Genomic DNA, 22,239 nt, shown 5'->3' with positions numbered 1-22,239 from the left:
GTTAATGTTGCTATATAGTAGCTTCACGTGAGTGCAATCTAAAATTGATTATTGCACTTGCACAGAGTGCAATAGTCTGCAGCTGACGTTAAAAATAGCAAAAATAATCAACAGTAATTGGCCAATCAAATGATATGAAATGAAATTTAAGGAATTACATGTACACATTGAAACACTTGAGAGGTTTTGATTTCTTAAGCCTTGGTGCATACACCCGTCTAATTATTCAAAATCACTCTCCTGTGTCACACTTTTGTGTAGTTAGATAGGCGTATGCATCAAGGCATATGGAATCGCAAACCTCTCTACTATCAAAGACACACCCAGCACTATACTGGTTTCCTGTCATGCCACAGGTTTTGAAACTTTGTAATGTATACTCTATAAATGGGGTGACATCACACCGATGGCTACCTGCCAGATAACTAACCTTGACCTTGACCATCCTCAAATCAGATGTAGGGCAATCATGTTATTGGAGTGGTCATATGTTGTTATCAATCATGTCGACAGACTGGTTCCTAATCTGGATTCATACACTCTTAGAACCACATAACCAATCAGAAAAGCCATTAGAGAAATATGCGGAGAGTGCATATAATTGTATAACTGCACTTGCACGCAGTTTCTCGTACAACACGCAGTGTGCTCGCCTCTTCTTTAAGGTGGGTGCATTCATATTGGTCAAATTTTCAAACATTTTTAGCATTTTGTTTGTTATAAAAATTTGCAGAAATTGCAAAAACATGTGTATGAAATAGGTTAAAAAGATCCCTTGGTGGTAGAGAGGTTGCACACAACTATCAGACCTTCATTTTTGAGGAGCTTGATTGCACCAGAGCTCCTACAGCTCTCCTGAACAACATTTCAGGAGTATAATTTACTGAGCTCCTCACTACTTGAATCCCTATGTTTTAATACAGATATTAAAAGATTGAGCTTCTTGTTGAGCACCTTAGTAAACTTAGGAAGCTCCTGCAATTTTCAAAAATGAAGGCCTGAACAATGTATTTGCGCTGACTGTTAATGCGTCAAATGCACTCCCCCTGTGGGGCTCGCGCACTGGATGCATCAACATCTCAGCACGTTTCCATCAGTGAGTCTAATTTCTCTCCCAACAAGTGATAAGTAATTAACCTATAACTTACAAACATTGCTGTCACCACATCTATACAGAAATACATTTATTAACTGTTTCATTTCAATATCCAAATTGCCACAAGGTAACATAGTCTAGTCAGGGGCGTAGCCAGCCTTGTGGTGTGAGGGGGCAAATCCAAATTTTTGTCCCGCATTTGTCAATTTTTTTGTCCGAGGCAAACTTTCGTCCCCATTTGTCAATTTTTAGTCCCATTTTCAGTCATTTTAATGATACTTTACACTTTGCCGTCCCCATTTTATCCCTGAAAAATTTCTGTTGGGGGACACTTCCCCCAACCGGCTCCCCCTGGCTACGCCACTGAACATAGTCAATAATAAGACAGCGTGTCAATTGTGCAGCTGGCTATCGTATTGCAAAGTCTATAAGACCTACTATATTTCATATAAATTTACAAAGCAGGGAAGTGCTGCAATACAAAAGCAAATTAATATCTGGATTTTGTTGCAAAGTACATAAAACTGTACATTGCTTTACGCATACGGAGTTCAATCAAATGTAACCAGTGTGGCAGTGGATTGCATTGAAATCCAGAGTCGCTCCAACCTTCTTTGACAGGTGAAAACTACATATAATTTATTGCAATGCACTGCTGAAGTATGAACTAGCCATAATGGATTGCTTGTCAAATGTAGACTATAAAAAACTTAGGATTAAAATGTTTTGCCAAGTCCTTTTAAACATTAGTCCTTGCCTATATGCATGTGACGTCAAGTGTGTGCATGGGACTTGTGCAAAATAATGTGTTGGACGGTTATTGGTACGCTTAATTTGTGAAAGGAATTTGACAAAACATTTAAGTGCTAACATACAACTAAAATAACAAATAATGTGCACATAAAAAATATAAATAAATAAAAAAAATTAGCAATTTGCCTTCTTTTCAACAGATATTTCCGATATATCAATAATCTCACATGCCCCAACACATCAAAACACAGTTTTCGGAAGCTGGAATATAGGATAATAAGGAATATATTTATGAAAAAATGTGAAAATCAAATAATAAATAATTTGTAATATATTTGTCATATAAAGTAACTAATTGAGACCTATTCTCAAAAAAATTAGTCAATAGGGGAGAAAAGGAGATTATGGTTTGCTAAACATGCCACAAAACAGAAGCATTCTTCTTTGAAATAATGAGTTTCCAACACCAAGTGAGGGAACAATCCTAGCAGATTATACAGATCAGAAATTGACAATCCTGAATTTCTTGCTTTCTTTTCTATTCTCATGTTACTGAACAAAGTGGGTTTTTTGCATTTTTTTTTTTTTTTGCTTTCATGGGACTTAAGTGCTTGGTAGTGCGCAGGCGGTGGAGGAAGCGATATCGTCATTTTTGACGTCGCCATTGGATTAACACATAATCATGATATCTTCACAAACAATTCTAAATTTGTTATGTGGTGTCAAAGCAAAATTATCTTACTCTAAAACCGTTGGGGTACGACAATGTACCACACTGTAAGTATGTTGTTTTTCAATTTATAACTGCTAACCGTGTATTTTGAATGGGGCTGTCAGCCTTGTATTTTCGCCAGCCTCGAACGTCACGTGTCGCGTGTCCTATGCCGCCTGGTAGTGCGTGTGTTCTGTAGCCTAAACATTACTGAATGAAATTACACTTGCCTGATTTATAATATTACTGCTGTTTTGAAAAATTTCTAATAAAAAAGTCTGATCCTTTAAATATTTTGAGTAGTGTATCATTATGATTCAGAAAATATGAATCTGGCCATATAATAAATTAGAAATAAAAATTTGCTCTCATTTTCTGAGAATAGGTCTCATTTTTCATCCAACATTATCAGATCAGAGATCACTATCACTTTAAATCATATCGTGGGTAAGAAATGTGGAAGTTCATTTTTGGTCATACCTGCAGTGTTTTGATGGGATGGGTCACATGTGAAATAATTTCAGGTAAAAGACCTTATTGCCAGAATTGATAATCCATCAAATTCCTTAAATGTTGCTTTGAAATTGTTAGGTTTAATTTGAGTGTACGTTCATCTTCCAAAATAAAATGTACCCGAAATTACTGAATATTCAAAAATGTATGTATTCATTTAAACCCTGTGTTTAAATAATTTTGTGACCTCTCTTTCAAAAAAAGATGAAATTTTTATACCATCAGCAACCTAGGACTACATCATGATTGTGTGCATAAGCGGTCTTGCAGATTGGGTTGTTTAACAAAGATATTGCATAATTTGTACTTTCAGCTTTCGACAGCCCGAAATGTGGCACTGTAATACATGCACGTATGTGTAGCTCTTACATTCAAAGTCCTAATCAACTGAAATTTTGACAGAAAGTTTTTTTCCGTGGATATCTATGCTAAGGATGCTAAAATCACAAAATACCCCTTTATATGAGAATTGCCTATAGTCTATATATATCTATCTCGAGTCACCGGCACTAGCTTTAAAGTTCTGGCTTAGCGTGGTTTCTTGCGTGTACATATGCGGCATGTTGATCGCGCTCATAAAAGTATGTACATGCACCAAGTAACGCTAAGCTAACACAGAACACGCTGAACTTCAAAGCTAGTGCTGGTGATTCAAGGTAGATATACAGACTATATATCACTTCCTTTAAAAATGTGAGCATGGTAATTTTTATACAGAAATATTATAAAATAAGGCTTAATAGTTCCTCGAGGTCCGCTGTTCTACAGACTGTATACGTCACTCACTACCCAGAGGCTATTTGGTTAAACGTTTTAGTTACATATATTTAGAATCTGATTATACAGGATATAATTACAGACATCCTCTATCCACAGTACCCATTGGGAAAGCCCAACACATGTATTTTTAAAAGTTCACTTTTCTGCAAGTTTTATACTTGGCCTTCTGTCCAGAAGATATTTGGTTTAACATTTTGGTTATATAATATATATATATACGAGGGGGTATCCAAAAGTTTTTGACATCACCCAGAAGGAAAAGAGCTATATTGATGAACTGTTGTCAGTGTAATCACTGGTCCTTATGTACATTATGGTCCAAAAATGGTCTCCTAAGTATGTTTACTTTCTTTACAGGTGACCCTAGATGGGCAGTAGACGCATAACCTGCAAGATGGTGAAAATTGAGGCACGGCGTGATTAAGTTCCTGCATTTGGAGGTTAGGCCTACAATGCTCAGAAAATCTATGATGAAATGAAAGCTATCTACGGTGATGATTGCCCATCATATGGCACTGTTGCTTTTTGAAAAGGAATTTCCAAACTGGCCACATGTCCCTCACAGATGAGCCAAGAAGTGGACGTCCAACACTATCGCATGGTGCTGCCACAGTGAAGAAACTCAAGAAAGTGGAGGATCTTATCATGAAAAGGTTATGCGCCTACTGCCCATCATAGCACCACCTGTAAAATATTAAACATACCTAGGAGACCATTTTTGGACCATAATGTACATAAGGACCAGTGATTACACTGACAAAATTTCATCAATATAGCTCTTTTCCTTCTGAGTGATGTCAAAAACTTTTGGATACCCCCTCGTATATATATATATATATATATAATTATGTAAAAATCTGGTTTTACTGGATGTATTAGTAGACATTCCCTATGGAAAACCCAAACAGCACTTGCATTTTTATGGTAAAGCAGACGATATTCGCCCTTTGCATGGAAACACCATCTTGCTACCAAAACAAGGTTCTCCTGGCAAAACGCATGTGCAAAAAGTGCATTTTTGTTTCTCATGTTTTTTAGCAACACGCCAGAAGGGTTTGTCAAGCGTATGTGGTAATTGAAGCATGCATTTGACAGGCGCACATACACTCAACACTCGCCTTGCAGGTAAAACCTCGTTTTGATATGACCGTGCACAGGGTCAATAGAAGTAACCTAGAACACTCCTGCAGACGACATCGACAGCACCACACCATAAATCTTGATGCAATAGTACTTTCTCCAGGCTTAAAAGACATTTTCTTCATTCTCATCTAAGAATAGATCATAACAGCTTTGCCAATAGTGTTTCTAGTCCGTACATTTATAAATTCTGTTGCAGCCAGCTGAGCACCATCGTTTCATAATGTTCGCTAGCGTCTGGTTTTCTTATGCCGTGTCTCTCTTGAGGGTAGATCTGAAACAAGAACATTTGACCAGAACAAGAATTTAAATATCAATCTTATCCCTCTTCATGCAGATGTCGACTGCAGACGACAAGTTTCAAATTTTTTTTAAATATTCAAAAATTTCAGAATTGTACATTATCATGAGTATATTTGGAATCAGCATGAAAGTTGCATTAAAATGAGTACAAACAAGCCTAGTATTGGTTCAGGGGTTCTTGAGATAGCTATTGATATTTTAAGAAATATCTCAAGACTTTTTACGTTGAATCATGTGTTAAAAGATGTTTAGGGATAGAAGGGTGAGGGTGCAGAAGTCACCCATTTGGTTCAAAATACTGAAACAAAATTGATCTAAAATTGCAATGAGCATGTTTCTTTTCTCCAGTTCAACCCAAAATTTAGCTTCATTATGGCCAAATTTCAAACTTTTTACACACATTTGTGAAACTGGATGATATATTGCCATTTTGCCACCCTTGTAAAGTTTACCCAGTACTTCACCATGTCTGGCCTTATTAATTTCTTATCCATGATACAGTGATTGTGAAAATGTATTGAACAATAGACGGACTTAAGAAAAACACATACAAACATGTTTGTTATGAGGTCATGAATGTTTTGTATTGTGCATTTTTGTCATGTTTGGTCTGTTATCTATTTCATTTTGACCCCACACTATTTGTGGTGCACTTTCCTAGAATCAAATCACTGAAGAGGAGACTGGCCTGGATTTACACAGGCTCTTTGTATAAAACTGTTAAAACAATTTTATTTTAATCATTTCATTTCTACACTAACCTGTATGTGGTATGGCTTGCAATTTTTGACGAGTTCATCTATAAGTAAACTTGTGTGATGGAAGTGTACATTCTCATCGATTAATCCATGCACTATCAGGAGACGATTCTCTCTACAGGGAAACAAAATAATTTAACAAAGTTAAAATCCAGAAAGAAGACAACTTTTGTTGTGTTTACAAGTAGAGCTTGATGCTACACTCTCAGCAATGAGGTTCACCCGTAGCTCTTTGTCCACCCTCCCAGTTGGTCCAGATTGAACTACTTGTGGCTCCCCAGAATTTAAACTATACTATTCTCTATCCTGATGTGGCAGTGACATCAGTAAACATTTCATTGGGTGCAGCTTCAAATCGCTAGCGTTCATTCAAAGCGCTAGTGTACACACTAACGCAATTAAAGGCGTAGCATAGATGCGTGAGTGGAACAGCTGCCTCAAAGTGTTGACGTCTCTGCCACATCAGGGTGAAAAATGGCAAAGCCAGAATTTTTTGCAAAAATGTGCTTTTTGCATGGTCTTTCATAGTATCTAATGAATGCTTTTAGGTGAGATTTTACCCAAAGGCTTAAACTTGACTGCTAATCATCTGGCCAAGTTGCTGCATTATAGTATGCCTGTCATGTTTGCACCAAATTTTTTTACATTTTTATGTGAGCTACCTCCTTCTAACTACTGTTACAATGCAAGTCAATACTACTCACTCATCAGGGAAGTCTTTGGCTAAATTGAGTATTGATGCTTCTGAGTATCCAGCTGGATTATTGAGTGGTGTGTCCATGTAGCGTTCTGTGTAACCTGTATCGTATACTTTCCAACATGTGACTGGAGCACCAGCTATTGCAACCTGTTATTCAAAGCAATTTTCATAGAATGGAATTATTTTCTCTTCTACATATCATATCATTGAAAAAATTGGTAATTTACCAAGTGCGGTATCAGGGGCATAGCAAGAGCCTTGGAGGTCCATGAACAAGGAGCAATGCGGGTCCTTTTTAACATCTCCTTTATCAGCCCTATCCTTAACACACTTCATTTTTGCTTTTGCTTAGGGCCCCTGAATCCTCAGGCCCCTGGAATTTGTCCTTCCTATCCACCCACTTGCTACGCCCCTGTATGGACGGATAGTACTGCATAAGTAATGAAGGTAGTACTCAATACCTCCAATGCAAATGTACATCATTTTCCCTAAAAGCAGGTACTGAGGAACGCTATATCTCTCTATGTGACATTGATCTCAATCCATAATGGGCTCTTCCAAGTGAAATCCATACCCCTTATGGAAGATGTGACCTTAAAAATCCCACACAGGGAGTGTGAATTTCCCTGAATGGGTGACTCCATTTGAAACTCACACTCTACATGCAGTGTATGAATTACAACTGGAATAGCCCAATATTACAAGTTCTACCTTTTTTAGAATGGATCACTCAAGAGCTGTACCTTTTTTAGAATGGATCACTCAAGAGCTGTACTTTGACTTTTTTTGACATTGACTTGTCAGGTCGGTATTAAAACATTCCAGCCAAACATCTGGGTCACACTGATGTCAAATTGTTACCAGGTGTAGACAGGTAGGTATTTTAGAAGGTTACCTACCCGACAGCCAAAGTTAACCATCACTGACTTACCGGTAAGTGTACAGCGCTTAATGGGAATGTTGTGCATATGCTCAAGTGCTGTCAAACACAATTGGGCTTACTATCTAAAACACTGTGCCTATAAGATACAAAATATACCAGGGAGCAGAAAATTGTTTACCTACCTTAAAGATGTCCGGTCTTTTTGCTAGACCCATAAGTGACATATACCCTCCATAAGACCAGCCGTGTATGGCAACTCTTGACAGATCGATGAAACCCGTCTTCGCTGCCACCCAATGAAGGCCTTCTACTTGGTCTTCTATCTCAACTGAACCCTGAAAATGAAAATACAAAACAAATGAAGGGAAAATCTAAAGGATGGTAATACCGCTGATGATGATGAGTGGAGAACTAGTATTTTCAATTTTGTTTACTTTGTTCTTATACTTGTTTCTGTTTTAGCCACTGTATTTATATTACCTCTCATCATTTTTGAGGAGGTATTAGAGTGGTTTGATGTGACAGGTGTCTGGTTCAAACCATGGCAAATCAATCTAAACTCTACTGATTATAGATTGATTTGTTCCATTGCATCCATATCTCCAAACCTCTTCTGCCAGCCAGTGAATCGAATCTGGCCATGTCAGGGGTGCCAGCCTGGCTAAAATCTTGTCTTCTGAAGGTCTGATCAACATCAATTTACAATACGATTATACATGTAAATATGCACTCATCAATTGAAAACTTCTTTGTAAAGTAAGCTGAGTCTTAGTTTTAAATACTCTTTCTATCACAATTCCACAATTTTCACTAATATTTCAACCAATGAATGAAATGATCTTTTCAAAGTGCCAAGCAACAATCCACCTCATAAAGTCAGACCTTCATTACTCATCCCTAGCAACTGAAGATTAAGTATGCTTTAAGCATTTATGAATAAAATTATTTCATAAAAGTACAACTTACAAGTCTGTGCTTCAGAATGCCTTCAAATTTCAACCCTCTACTTGACGACCCCCTGCTATCTATGACCACCACCGCGTATCCCAGAGATGCTAGCGTGTGTAGTCTCAACAGCCTCATGCCTTTATACGACCTTGTGACCAATTGCACCTGAGGACCTCCGTAAACAAAGAGGACTGTGGGATACTGTTTGCCAGGCTCCAGATTATGTGGTTTGTAGAGTAGACCATACATGTCTTGGCCTGTTTGCGAGTGTTTGTATGTGAATAATTCCGGTGGTATACATGGGTTTGGTAAGGCTGTGAAGAGAAAAGAAATGCAAGGAATTATGGGATACCATTTCAAAAATGTTGTTGGGGTCTGAAGAATGAAGTAAAATCTTGGTGTTTACAATGCATCGTAAATATGTACGTCCATATCAAATCAATGCACTGTTGGCTGCTACATATGTCTCTTTTTACAAAATAGCTTGGAATAAATACCAGACTCATCTCAAGTGGCGGTCACTTCAATTATCCCAAGTCACATGGTTTAGGAATACAGAGAACATTCCCAAATCATGTGACATGAATGTTGGTATTTATATAGCGCCTTTCACATGTGTACATGTACCAAAGTGCTTTACATTTATTCCGCTGTTGTTAGAATATGTCAGCTGCCATACAATGCCCATGGCACACTCATACCTTTGGGGAGCGCTCAATGGACAATATTCATAACAGCTCCACATTTCACCCCTGGGTAGTAAGAGGCAAGTAAGGTAAAGCACCTTGCCCAAGAGCACAACACGATGGCACCGCCGGGGCTCGAACTTGCAATCCACCGATAACAAGGCAGAGCCTGTACCGCTGCCCCAACGTGACCTCCACTTGAGATGAGACTGGTACTTATTTCTAGCATTTTTGTAAAATGAGACACATGTAGCAGCCGACAAGTGCATCCTTTTGATATGGATGTACACAAATGTGCTTTTTGTTTTGTGGTGCAAGGCGAACATTACAAAAACATTGTTTGTTTTTTATCCAAGTGGAGTTACTTTTAAATGGAGAATAACTACAATCTACGTATAATTAGTAATAATTACAACAAATTGTCATGGCAATTCCCTTTCACAAATTATAATCTCTACAGCATGTATGTATCGTAACTACACATTTTATGCAAGTTTAATGTACATCAATGAATAACTTTTGCATACTAGAATAACATTTCCATTATATTTGCTACATAGCCAAACTTGTTATATCATTTTGCATGTGGATGCTTGTTCATTGTTCAATCATGCCAGTGCAATCATGTCCAGAACGTTGTTTTACTTTTTTAAAGTGTAGTTTATTATAACCATCTAAGGGGCTGGCATTTTCTTGGAAGGGGTCACAAATATACTGGGGGGGGTCATAGAATTTTCAGACCAAAAATAGGGGGTTATAATTTTTAACACCCAAAATAGGAGGTTATAGAATTATTTAGGGCTGGTAACTTAAATTTTTCGCGCGATTCTTTAACTTCGCAGTCGAAATGTGCGTACAATCTATGCAAAATTTTTACACGCTCCGCGCGCCTTCTTTACACTTACAATAAAAAAATTAACAGCGCTCCACACACTTTCTTCACTTTTAAGTTTTGGCGCTCCGCGCCTTAGTTCGACAATAAATAATTTTTCTTGAGTCTGTGTAGTTGGAAGGGGGGGGGGGGGTCATAAAATTTTTTGACCCGCGATGGGGGGGGGTGTAAAAAAATTTTGCCCGTGATAGGGGGTCATAAAAAAATTGACTCCGTTCACCGACATATTTGTGACCCCCCCCCTTCCGAAGAAAATGCCAGCCCCCTAGCGAAGGTGAAAACTCAAGATTCTTAAACTGTTTCTTCTCCAAGACCTCACTTCATTATCATTCATTGAATAATATCTTTGTTTAGGCACAAAAAAATTGTTGTGTTACCTTCACCAACCGACCCTAAATCCTGAAAAATCAGGGTCACAATTTTTTTTAAATGATGATATTTAAAAGATATGTTCAACAAATCAATGTCAAATTCATATTTTATTGAAAGACTAGTCTTAAATTGATTATCTAACAAGTATCCAGTAGTCAAAATTGACAATGTCCCTAATGGAAGAAGCATTATTTAATATTTTGTGGGGATTTTTATAAACTGAAGGTTTAAAAAAAATTGACCAATCGACATAACCTTCCCATTTTTCCCACTTGAGGGCAATTCAACAAATTTTTTTGCCTTATCATGATACTCTGATTAACGTTAGTATTGAATTTCAATCAATTTTTAACCCCTGAGCACTACCTGCCGATCTAACATTGTCACTGATTGGTCAATTACATGATATATTCACTTTAATCACCAATCAGAATGGAGCTTTGCAAATAATTCACCCCAATTTTTTTGTGTGGTGAAATTATTCTAACAATATTGCTGATTGGTCCAATTGATAATGAAAACTTCTTTTTGGTCAATTGGCAGGTAGTTCTCATGGGGTTAAGATATGTACTTACATGGTACTGGAAGAAGCTTGCAGTATTCGGATGAACTAACAGTAATAGGCTCGGAACTAGAATGCGTTAATTTAAATACTGTCGTGAAGGGTTGCGTAGTCAGGTTACTCTGCGTGCATACAAAGTACCGTTGGTCCTGAACAATAAAATGGAAGACAAAAGAACACACTAGGAATACATTTATGTCAACATTTAGCTTTCAGAAGTAATGCTGCGCAAGGAAGATCTGAATGTATGATAGTGCATATTCAATTTATTTTTGAAGGGGCATATTCAATTTTTAGTACCCTCTCAATTGTGAATTTTTCCTCTGAAGGGGTATAACATTTTACCCAGGGGGTAATTTTTTTTTATCTTGGAAGATTTTTTTAACAATGTGTGTCTCCATTTCACTGAATTGTTGACCCATTTTGTTTCCGCCAAGGCGCTCAAGAATCTAAAAAGTGTAAGGAGGGTAGAGACCAAAATTTTCTTCTACAATTTTTCACTTTTGTAACTATTGTCTCACAGATCAGTGCACATAATATTTGACCTACCTATCGTCTATGAAATGATACAGAATTAAAAACAGCAATTCCTATTTTTTATTCTTTAAGTTTTTCAATAAGTCCATACTAAGCAGACAACAGACCTATGAATTTCTTCATGTGCTTATCCATTATAATAAAATATTAACAAAAAACTAAAAAACCAGAAGGGGTATTTCTTACCGAACTTATTTCAGCAGTGTGTACATTATAACCAAGTTGGGTTAGCCTCACAGGAGATGCAGGATTTCTATATGAAACAGTATACCTATGTAAGTATAAAATAAAAACATGTCAATATAATTATAAGATGATGTGGAATATCTAGAGCATTATCTCAACATTTTTGTTACACTCAAAGTGTAAGTAACTTAAGAGATCTATTTATACTATATGAATAATATCCTATTCAACAGTTGGGGTATTAATACATTGTGCTTCACATTGTCTTACAAGGCTGAAGCATTTGTAGGTACCTCATTTCTTCATTATTTAGTATAACTGGCCACTAAGAGACAGTGAGAGAGTATGAACTAGGTGAGATTACCCGAATACCAGCTGTGAACTCAGGTGACCTAGTGGTTAAAGGTCTCGACCAGTGTCATCCAATTGAATATGTGACCTGCTCCCACGAAATGAGCGTAAAGATGCAAGTTTCGAGACGTTCTAATTGCTGAGTTCCTGTTCTTTGTTTGAAGACCCCTCAGTGGTACAGCATATTATGTCCCCATTCACAAAGGACATACCACTGACTATGCAAGGGTCTTCAAACAAAGAACATCAACTCAACAATTGGAAGGTCTTGAAACTCCCAACTTGCCACTTTACGCTCTTTTGTGAGAGCAGGTCACAGATATTATCACATTTAGCAGTTAACCAGCCTTAATTTTTAGGGTTTGAAACTTGGTTCTATGAATCTATGATTCCATCATGCAAAGAATCTTGCATACAGCTTTGCCAGTTGCTGTTCTAGGTAGTAGCTATCTTGTGAGATCACAAGTCTCAGAAAACTTGTTAGCCAAAATCCTAATTTGATTCCAACACTGAACAACAAAATTCTACCCTTGATTCTCTTATCATAGCCCAGGGTCTTAACTAGGATTTGACAAGTGCCCGTCATTTTCACCAAAACTGCCTGTCCAAAATTTGACCCTGAAAATATAAACAAGACCTCTGCCCCTTCTAGGGGTTCAGTCAATTCAAATAGCTATTGCTGTAACCTTCATTTATTGGTCTAGCCTTGTTTTGAGTTCACAAACTTTGTCACATCCATTAATTTTGCCTGTCCCAGGAGGAAACTGCCTGTCCAAAATGACAGATGGCTAGCTAACACCCTGTCATAAGAATACAGAAGAAAATAGTGTCTCAATCTTACAGGTGTTCCTCAAGTGGTGTATCATGAAGAGCCAAGTAGTAAACCATCTCCGGACCTCGTCCACCCATACCGTTGACCGTCACTTCTCCATCTCCAAATGTCAACATCTGATATTTCAAGATGGCCGGTTTCAGGTTACCGGGTACCGAGCCGGGAGATTTGAGAGCTGAGGTGATGTAGTACAGATGCCTCGTGCCGGTAGCTTCACTGGCCCAGATAAAGCTGAATTCGTCCGGCGATGTTTGACGCAAGATATGCATGGTGTCATGGACCTGGAAGTAAACGAATGAGGATGAAAATGGGCACTAGCCATGCTTCGAGAAACCTGCCCATATTGATTGTTGGAGAGTCATAGTAAGATTTTAAAAACAGGTATTCATTTGCATTTCAGATTTTTAATCCTTCAAAGTTGATCCCGTCATACTTACATTTATCCAGATGTCTGAGTGTTCTTCGTACAGCACTTTAACAGGTGGTATATCACTAGCTCCCATAGCACGACCAAATGGGAAAGCGCCCTCGTCAACTTCGATGCCCGCTACTTGCGTTGTCACCGATACAAAGTTCTCTATTGGTATTAACACTATTGCTGTGTCTTGTTGGCTTCTATTTAGCAGTTGAACCCAGATGCTATTAAGAAAAATATGAGAAAGTGATGATTATGGACAACAGTTTTACTTTTTACACTTCATAGCAATTTCTAAAAGATCAAGGTGTTAAAATTTAGAATTTGAAACAAAATACCTGAGATGAATAGAAGTTAAAGTTAAAGGGGCACTTTGTGATCAACAGCATCATCTGGAATTGGGAGTACTGTGTACATAACCTTTCTTGCAGATTTGGTTGTTTGGAAAAGACATTGTCCAATAAATATTTTCAGGCTGTCGAGCGCACTTTAAACTTGATAACCCCCCCCCCCCAACACAAAAATGCACAGGGGCATAGCCAGGGGGGAGCTGGGGAATTGTCCCCTTCCAGAAATTTTCAGGGATAAAAACAGGACGGCAAAGATTAAAGTGATCTGAAAATGACTAAAAATGCGACAAAAAATTGACAACTGCGGACAAAAATTTGGCTTTGTCTCCTCGCACTGAAATCCTGGCTACGCTACTGAACCCTACCCCCTCACATACCCCACAAACACACACTACCTACTTTTGTCCATCAGGAGTCCATCCTACTCTGACAATGTATTCCACCCAAGGGAAGGTAGTGTCTAGGGATTCGGCTAATACTTTGTCCTCTACTTGACTTATCTGTAAGAAAATAATGCACAAGTAATGTTATTGTAAGAGTAGCACATGACATGTATATTATGTCTATGTTGATAATCAAAATCTGAAAAGGGAAATAATTTGGTTTAAATTAAAATACCTAAGATCTAAAAACCAGATCTCTTGATCGCACAGATACTGTAAAACATCATATTTTCACAGCATTAAAAATTTGCATTTTGGATAGAACCCAAGTTTCTGCGACATGAAATGTTCACAAATTTGTATAATTCCTTAAAGCCCTATAGGAAGAAAAATTATTTGGATGCATAAAATGTTTGTGAATCAAATGTACATGTGCAATTAGCCAAAGTTTAATACACACGAACATTTCATGATTTATAGTAAGTAAAACAAATGTAGAGAAGTGCTAGAAACGTCACCAGAATAATGTCTGAAATCTTTTATGTTATTTTGAAGTATTTGTGTTTTCATCGTAGGCCATTTTTCTTCTCAATTAGATGTCGCTTTTGCGATTTTATTGAGTATTTGTTTAGATTTAGATTTAGAACTTTTTTGTCAGATTAACTAATTGAATAACAAAATTTCCAAACTGGGAATTAATGTCATCAAAAAAAAATTAAAAATTAACAAAAGTATATTGTATTATATTAAAATTACATTAAATATCACTATATCTAAAGCCATGATTTCTCCGTGATACGGAAAAACAGAAAAATTCACGGAATTCGGGTTTGCTCACGGAAATTTGAAAAGGCCACAAATTAGTGAAAAACTCTGCAAAATGTCTACCTTTTGTGTTGATTTGCAAAATAAAAAAAATAAAACAAAGAAAAGTGATCATTTAGCAGTAATCAACCATTAAACAATTCATTCTAGCATTAATTCAAGACTCTGGCCATACTACAATAAGGGGGCACTGAACAGTAAGCGTCGCCATTGAAAATACATACGAGCTATTGCCAAGTCTGTGCAATAGATGGGGTTATTTGAACTGTTTGGTGATGGAGCAACACTCTTTAAATTTAATATATCTTTTTTTTCACATAGATCGACAGTGTCAGTTTTTCACAATTTTCACTTTTTTAACTCAACCCGTATTTTGTAAGCGTTTCACCTCTCAAAATCGGGTTCTTGACGCATTGCATTGTGGGATATCTTACACATCACAAAACAAAATTCAAATGATTTATTTCGCATCCATGGGGCAACAAGAACATCTCAGCTTTAACATAACACCCTACAATGATGTCATACGCACATTTTGGTGAAAATACGCACATATTTGGCCTAAATTTTATGTTTCTAAGGTACTATACAGACGTTACACTTCCGGTCGCGGAAGGTTACTGTTCAGTGCCCCCTTTGAAAAGGTAAGACAAAATACACTTTTAAAACATGTTTGTTTTAACTTTTCAGTGCTTTATTATCGAAACTGAAAATCACAGAAATTGTCCAAGTTGTAACACAGATTTTAAATTTTAAATCTCACCTTTCCCTCTGAATCAATGATGAATTCTATCATTTTCAAATCTACTTTGGCATTTGCACTACCTGAAAATAAAATACAAAGAAATAAGGGTTAATATTGCAATTTAATTAAAATGCCAAAAACATACACCTAATGCCACATTTTTGTTCTCATTCAGTATAATTATTGAAGATTCAGCTACTGACATTACCTTTTATTTAGTGTGATTTGCCTTCAGAACAATTAATTTTCAGAATGGGCTCTTGCCATAATACACCATTAACTTTTGAAATAATTTTTGCCCAATGACAGGCAAATCCTGTTTTCTCTTTCCTGTATTTTCCCTGTATTATTCAACAAAGAGGTATGCAGGTGTCTGTGGTTGACAAGGATGCAAGGAGTATGTGGGAGAAAAAAGGCAGAGAAAAAGGGAACGCAGCAGAAACATTGTTGCAGAGGGGAAAAATCACTTCCTACATCCCTCGTAGTAGGTTACACAAATTTATAGAAGAACTTAGAAGGCTCCTTGCTTTTTATTTGTGTTTATATCTATATCCACAGGTTAAAATATAATACTTTGCTTCCAAGGCATGTGGAAGTTCCTGACATCTTTATAGCTGGGATGCATTATTATTATTATGCATACCAATACTATGCGATCAATGTCACAAGAAACTTCTTTCACAGCTCTTAGTCCTACAAAGACCTACCATGTAGGTCATGTTCTAATGTCTAATGTCTTAAATTTACCAATATTATGTCAAAAATTTCAACCAATCTCACCTGATCTAGGATACCTATAATCATCAACACCATTTACCCCATATGACGATGACACAATATGTAGGATTTCTACATTACTCTCATCCACTTCTTCGTATAAGATGCGATACACTCTTGGTGGGTCTACAGCGCCCTCTACAACTGTCGTTGCACGCGGTTCGCCTGGTTGCCACCAGTAGCCGGTGTAGCGATCAAATTCCTCTTGCATGATGTAGGACGCTACACCTGCACTCTTTGGATCCTCACTGACACTTGATAAACCTATGTGAAAAGGATTACACAAAATAATATGAAATTCAAATTGCGCTTTGGGCTAAGAAATCTGTGAGTAAGTAGAATAGTGTAGAACAAGACCTGTTTTTTGAAGAAAGTGTGTGAAAAGCCTTGTTCCACACTATTCCAATTACTCTTTGGAAATTGTCATCTGTGTAAGGATCTTATACACATTCTCACAGATTTCCTGTGCTGGGTGCCAATTATTGGGCTGTGAATGTTGTCCAGGAAGCTGTTCAATCTGTGAGTAAGTAGAATAGTGTAGAACAAGACCTGTTTTTTGAAGAAAGTGTGTGAAAAGCCTTGTTCCACACTATTCCACTTACTCTTTGGAAATTGTCATCTGTGTAAGGATCTTATACACATTCTCACAGATTTCCTGTGCTGGGTGCCAATTATTGGGCTGTGAATGTTGTCCAGGAAGCTGTTCAATGTCAGTGCATTTTGCTGTTGTGTCAGTTGCACAACTGCTTGGTTACTGACATGTGTTTAGAGTAGAGTATTGAAGTAATCCTGTGTGCAATTTTGGTTCATTTTGATGCACAGGATTTTAAGATATGACCTTGTGAAAAATTTCAAGTTTCTTTTTTGGCTTAGTGTATATGTAACATGATCAAGGGAAATGAGTTGGATGTTGCTTATATTGTTTTTGAGATATTGGCAAAAACAGTGTTTAAATTATTTTGTTTTAATTCAGTAACCAGTTGTCCTATTTTGATGGGGTTTGCATCAAAATGTAGCATTCGTAAACTGCCAGAAAATGATGTAAAAAACTTTTAATTTTAAATTGCCGACACATGACTCATTGCCCTTGATCATGTCACATGTGATTTTTCTAAATTCTTACTATCAAAATATTTATTGTACCTTTGTGTGCAAATGTGAGTCGTTTCTCTTCTCCAGTAATTGTGTTGCTGACCCACAGGTCATTGTTATGGATGAATGACACAAGGCTATTGTTGACTGGACATAACTTGGAGTCCAGTCGGACTCCTGGACACAGAGTGACCACCTCTCGTGGGAAGACTGGCTGGGTCTGAAATCACAAAAGAAAAGAAGGCAATTTTTATTCACATATCTGCTAGCAACATTTGAAATATGACTTTTGTATCTTAAAAAACAATGGATCACAAAATGAAGTCTTTTGGGGATAACAACAAGAGGAATCATTGGGAGAATTGATTGTCTGATTCTTGCTCAAGTTGAAAGCCTTGATTATTTCAATATGTGACCGTCCACGTCGAAACGCTCGTAAAGTCGGCCCCTGATCAATTTTGTTTTCTTCCGTGTTTAGAACATATATATCATAAGCTTTACAATGATATAACATTTGACTTCAAAAAATATCCAGAAGCGGAGTTATGGCTTGTTAAACTTTGCTCCTTCAGTAAAAGGGTACATTATTTTGGTGCTACATTATTTCTCTTTTTCCACATCGCTGGCATTACATATCAAATTGTCATAATTGGCGGTCACTTCAAATCATCCCTAAGTCAACGAGGTTCAGGAATGTCCTCTCATTGTTGATTGTTAGTTAACTCACCACTTGAACAGGATTTGGCCAAAGCAAACAAAGACTTTAGCTATTTACTAACTCTATACATAAGTATAAGCTTATTATCATCTTCAACAATAAGATTAAAGATTGGCGTGTGACTGACACTAAAATGAGAAACATGTAGGACAAACATTAGGTACATATGAATACAACCTTTATGCACATTTTGCACTGTAACTTGAAATACAATTTGCCGACTTTACGAGCGGTTTGAGATGGATGGTCACATATAGGTAACACATTAAACAGTACTACTACTCACCACAAGAGTTGGGTCACTACACGTGAACAGAGAACCACTAGCTGGAAAGAGAAAGTGACCTCTTTCCACATCAACATCGTAGGTGGTAATACCAAATGATCCTAATCGTTTTCTTTCACGAAGTAATTGCTCCTCTTTGGAGAACCCTGTGAAAAGACACAAATATTTCCATACATTGGTGATGAGAACTATGCTACGTGTATCGGTAAATTCCAGAAAAAGGATATTTTTTCTTTCAAAATTTTAGACATCCTAAAAGATTTTTTTAAACAGTTTGTTCACATTCCTTAACTGCTTTGAATGAATTGGTATAATAGTATTGAAATATCCCAATTCACACCTATTTGGACTATTTTTAAACTAATTAGGGTAATAGGCATAAAAAAGAAAGAACAGTTTACTACCCAAAAAGTTACAATTAAACAAGACAACAAATTAGTCCCAAACAGAAATGTTTGGTAGACTCATAACAGTGCGATCTTACCTTTCCGATGTTGATTAAGATACTTCTTGCATCGATCCCGAGATGCGGAAAAACCAATAGTCATTTTGTCCCACATAAATGAATAAATAACAAAAACCCCGATCCCCGGTGGACTCACCCAAAAGGTGACGTCACACCATATGATCGTCCTTATCCGACTTGGGATCCCCTACTCGGACCAAACTTGTAGGGGTGGCGGGGTCGGGATAATCAACATCGGAAGGTAAGATCGCACCGGTTATGAGTCTACCAAACATTTCTGTTTGGGACTAGACTCAATACACCGGTCGATCTTACCGTTTCCGATGTTGATTAAGATACTTCTTGCATCAACATCTGAAAGATCGATCTAGCAAGTAACCGACGGATGGAGGTACAAGATTGGTCAGCATCTGATCAGGGATCGGGAGCGGTAGCGATGGTTTTCGCGAGGTCAGAAAATATTTTCCCCAGCGGTCGGGAAACAAAAAAGACCACGCGATCACAGACATAAACCTCCTTACTTAATAAGTTTGGTGGTTAAGAATAGCGACACTGGTTCTTACCATGCTGAGTATTCTGTATAGTCTGAAAACCTGGTACCCGTACACCACCGTATTATGATCGCCCGAACAATGTCCCGGTAAACCTCCCGCCCCGTCTCTGATTACTAACGTAAACGGAAGTATCGTAGAGAAGGGCGAAGGTGGCTTCCGGGACACCGCCTACTAGATCTCCTCAAGGGACAACCGAGCGGTATACCCAAGATGATGAGATAGCTGCGTGTCGAGTGGGGTCGTGGGGCGCGAAACCTTCGCGATCCCCGGACCCCACCAACACCTGGACCAGCCATTGCGACAGCGGCTGGACCGAAAACTCTGTAAGGGTGATGAATGCGGTCGTGAGTCCCTCGCAAGGCTTGTGTTCGGAAGAAATAGTGCTGCAGCGCCTTATCGGACACCCCAGCCTATCTTTGGCTTCAGCCGAACCTTGCCCAACCCTGGGGATTGGAGAGGGGCGAATGTCGGTATGCACCGCGCCGTTCGTAGTCACGAGAACAGAGCGCCCGAAACAGTGTCGCTCCAGTGTTTGTGAACACGGAAGCTAACCTCGAGACCGTGTGCAACTCAGCACCGCCGTCCCGAAGCCAACGCCAAACCGGAAAGCCATCTTGAGAGTTACGTATTTAAGCGTCGCTTTTGACGGAAGGTCAAAAGGGTGACCCTTAAAGTAATCTAAGACTGTGTTGGGATCCCTTAGGAGGATCACTTTCCTTTTTGGTAGACACTCGTTGAACATACCGTCGGCGTGAGACTAATAAGGTAACCATCGGCTATGATAGTCGACCGTCTCCTCAAACCTCGGTGAATGGAGAGGACAGCTGACTTATAGCTGGCCCCAGTGGCCCGCTGAAGTCTTGCTTGGAACTTTTCTGTCAGAAACTCCGAACTAGCAGCACAGAGGCTCTAGCGGAGAGCTATTTGTCTCATTGCACCAAGCGTAGTATGGAGCCAGACTCTGGCTATACGTCACGGAGGGTAGACTTCCGTCTAGCCCGGCGATGAGAAAAACAGCTTCTGATGAAAAGTATCCCTCCGCTGCGTGTTCCTGGTAAGGGCCATGCAGCTAACTGCAGGTGCTCTAGTGATAGACTGGTACCTCCGCTCCGGGCATCCGGAGTAGATCTGGTACCTCGGGGAGTGCCAGCGGCCTTGCCGCTAGCAGAATGACAATGCAGTCTTCCCACCCGATCTTGGCCACCACCCTCATGAGTAGTGAGATCGGAGGGACTGCATAAGCTGTCATCCTCCCCAGTCTATGGACAGAGCGTCCACGGTGAATGCTTGGGGGTCCGCGACCCTTGAGGCAGTACACCGGCAGTGGATGATTGCGATGAGATGCGAACAGATCTTTCGAGGGTGGTACATCCCTTGAAGATCGTCTGAAGCGACCTGAGCAAGGGACCATTCTGCTGGTCCCGACACCCTTCCTCGTGACAGATTGTGCGCGAGGATGCTGGTGACGCCCGCGATGTGTATCGCTCTCATCGTAATCTGCCTGAACTTGCACCACCCTATCAGGTGTCGTGCATGCAGGCTCAATCGTGGTGGCCCGGAGTCCCCTTGTCTGTTGGGGTAGGCTACCACGGTTGTGTTATCCGTCAGGACAACGGTATGTGATTCCACGATCACCTCCTCGTAAGCGAGGGAGGTTGATGTGAAACTCTGTCTCTATGGCCCCCCATAGGCCCGAGCCGGAGTCTCCGTGGATGTGGACCCCCAGCCCCGTTTTGGCCGCTATGGTCGTCACTCGTGACATACCGGGGTGCAGGAAACCTGACACCCTGGGTCAAATTGGGCTGATGGGTCCACCACCAGAGTTCCTCTCGCGCGATCTCCGACAACGGAACCGCGAGGGATATTGGTGACGACTGGGCCTGCAAGCAGGCTAGAAGGTGTAGTTGGGTAAGCCTAACGCGTGAAAGCGGCAGTACAGTACGAGGTCTACCATACTGGCCATTAGGCCTACCACCTTCATCCATGCCACAGCGGGTTTTGCCCGAGACTCGGCCAAGAGTCAGGCACACCGCACCGTGTTCGTCACCCGCTCGGGTGAGAGCACCGCGAACCCCTCCGTGAGGGTGATCTGGGCCCCTACAAATAGTGGTGTCTCAAGCGTCGGGACCACGCTGGACTTTTTGAGCTGATCAAAAATCCAGGGTCCCGCACCCTACGGACTATCAACCCCATGAAACCCGTAGTCTTCAGTGGAGTGCGTCCGTATATGAGCCAAACGTCCAGGTAGCAACTGATGTTGACACCCCTGTGCTTCAGGCGCTGCCACCGCTCTGACCAAGAGTGTTAAACACCCTGGGAGAGATGGACAGGCGGATGGCGGTATCAAAACTGGTAATTTTGATCCTGTACCTAGAAGCGCAGATGCCTCCGATCTTGAGAGGCGATTGGCATATGCAGATAGGCGTCCGAGAGATCTAGCGATGCTGTTCCCATGCCCCTGATGGGGCAGGCTAGCACCGAGGCGAGAGTCCCCATTCTGAACCTCTTGGGCCTGAAGAACGTGTTCAACAGCCTGCGGTTCCGGATGGGGCTCCCGTCGCCGGTCTTCCTTGGAGCCAATGGCTCCAAGATCACCCGTAGAACGGGGGGTAGACCGGGACAAT

At 39.5% G+C, this 22,239-nt stretch overlaps 1 protein-coding gene across 1 annotated transcript in view; it reads right to left on the bottom strand.

The window, feature by feature from the left end:
• Positions 1-4,682: 4,682 nt before the first annotated feature.
• Positions 4,683-22,239, bottom strand: part of LOC140155407 (dipeptidyl peptidase 9-like) — a 28,989-nt gene continuing 11,432 nt past the window's right edge. The window contains 14 exon segments of the mRNA XM_072178288.1: positions 4,683-5,268; positions 6,059-6,170; positions 6,760-6,902; positions 7,821-7,973; positions 8,605-8,900; positions 11,112-11,247; positions 11,822-11,906; positions 13,014-13,285; positions 13,442-13,643; positions 14,169-14,269; positions 15,741-15,802; positions 16,503-16,763; positions 17,643-17,811; positions 18,596-18,741. Of these exon segments, the coding sequence (XP_072034389.1) occupies positions 5,176-5,268; positions 6,059-6,170; positions 6,760-6,902; positions 7,821-7,973; positions 8,605-8,900; positions 11,112-11,247; positions 11,822-11,906; positions 13,014-13,285; positions 13,442-13,643; positions 14,169-14,269; positions 15,741-15,802; positions 16,503-16,763; positions 17,643-17,811; positions 18,596-18,741 (2,231 nt within the window). The 3' untranslated portion in view covers positions 4,683-5,175.

The sequence above is a fragment of the Amphiura filiformis genome, chromosome 1, assembly GCF_039555335.1.
Source record: "Amphiura filiformis chromosome 1, Afil_fr2py, whole genome shotgun sequence".
NCBI lineage: Eukaryota > Metazoa > Echinodermata > Ophiuroidea > Amphilepidida > Amphiuridae > Amphiura > Amphiura filiformis.
Note: the sequence above shows the minus strand (reverse complement) of the source record. Positions and strands in the feature narration are given on the sequence as shown.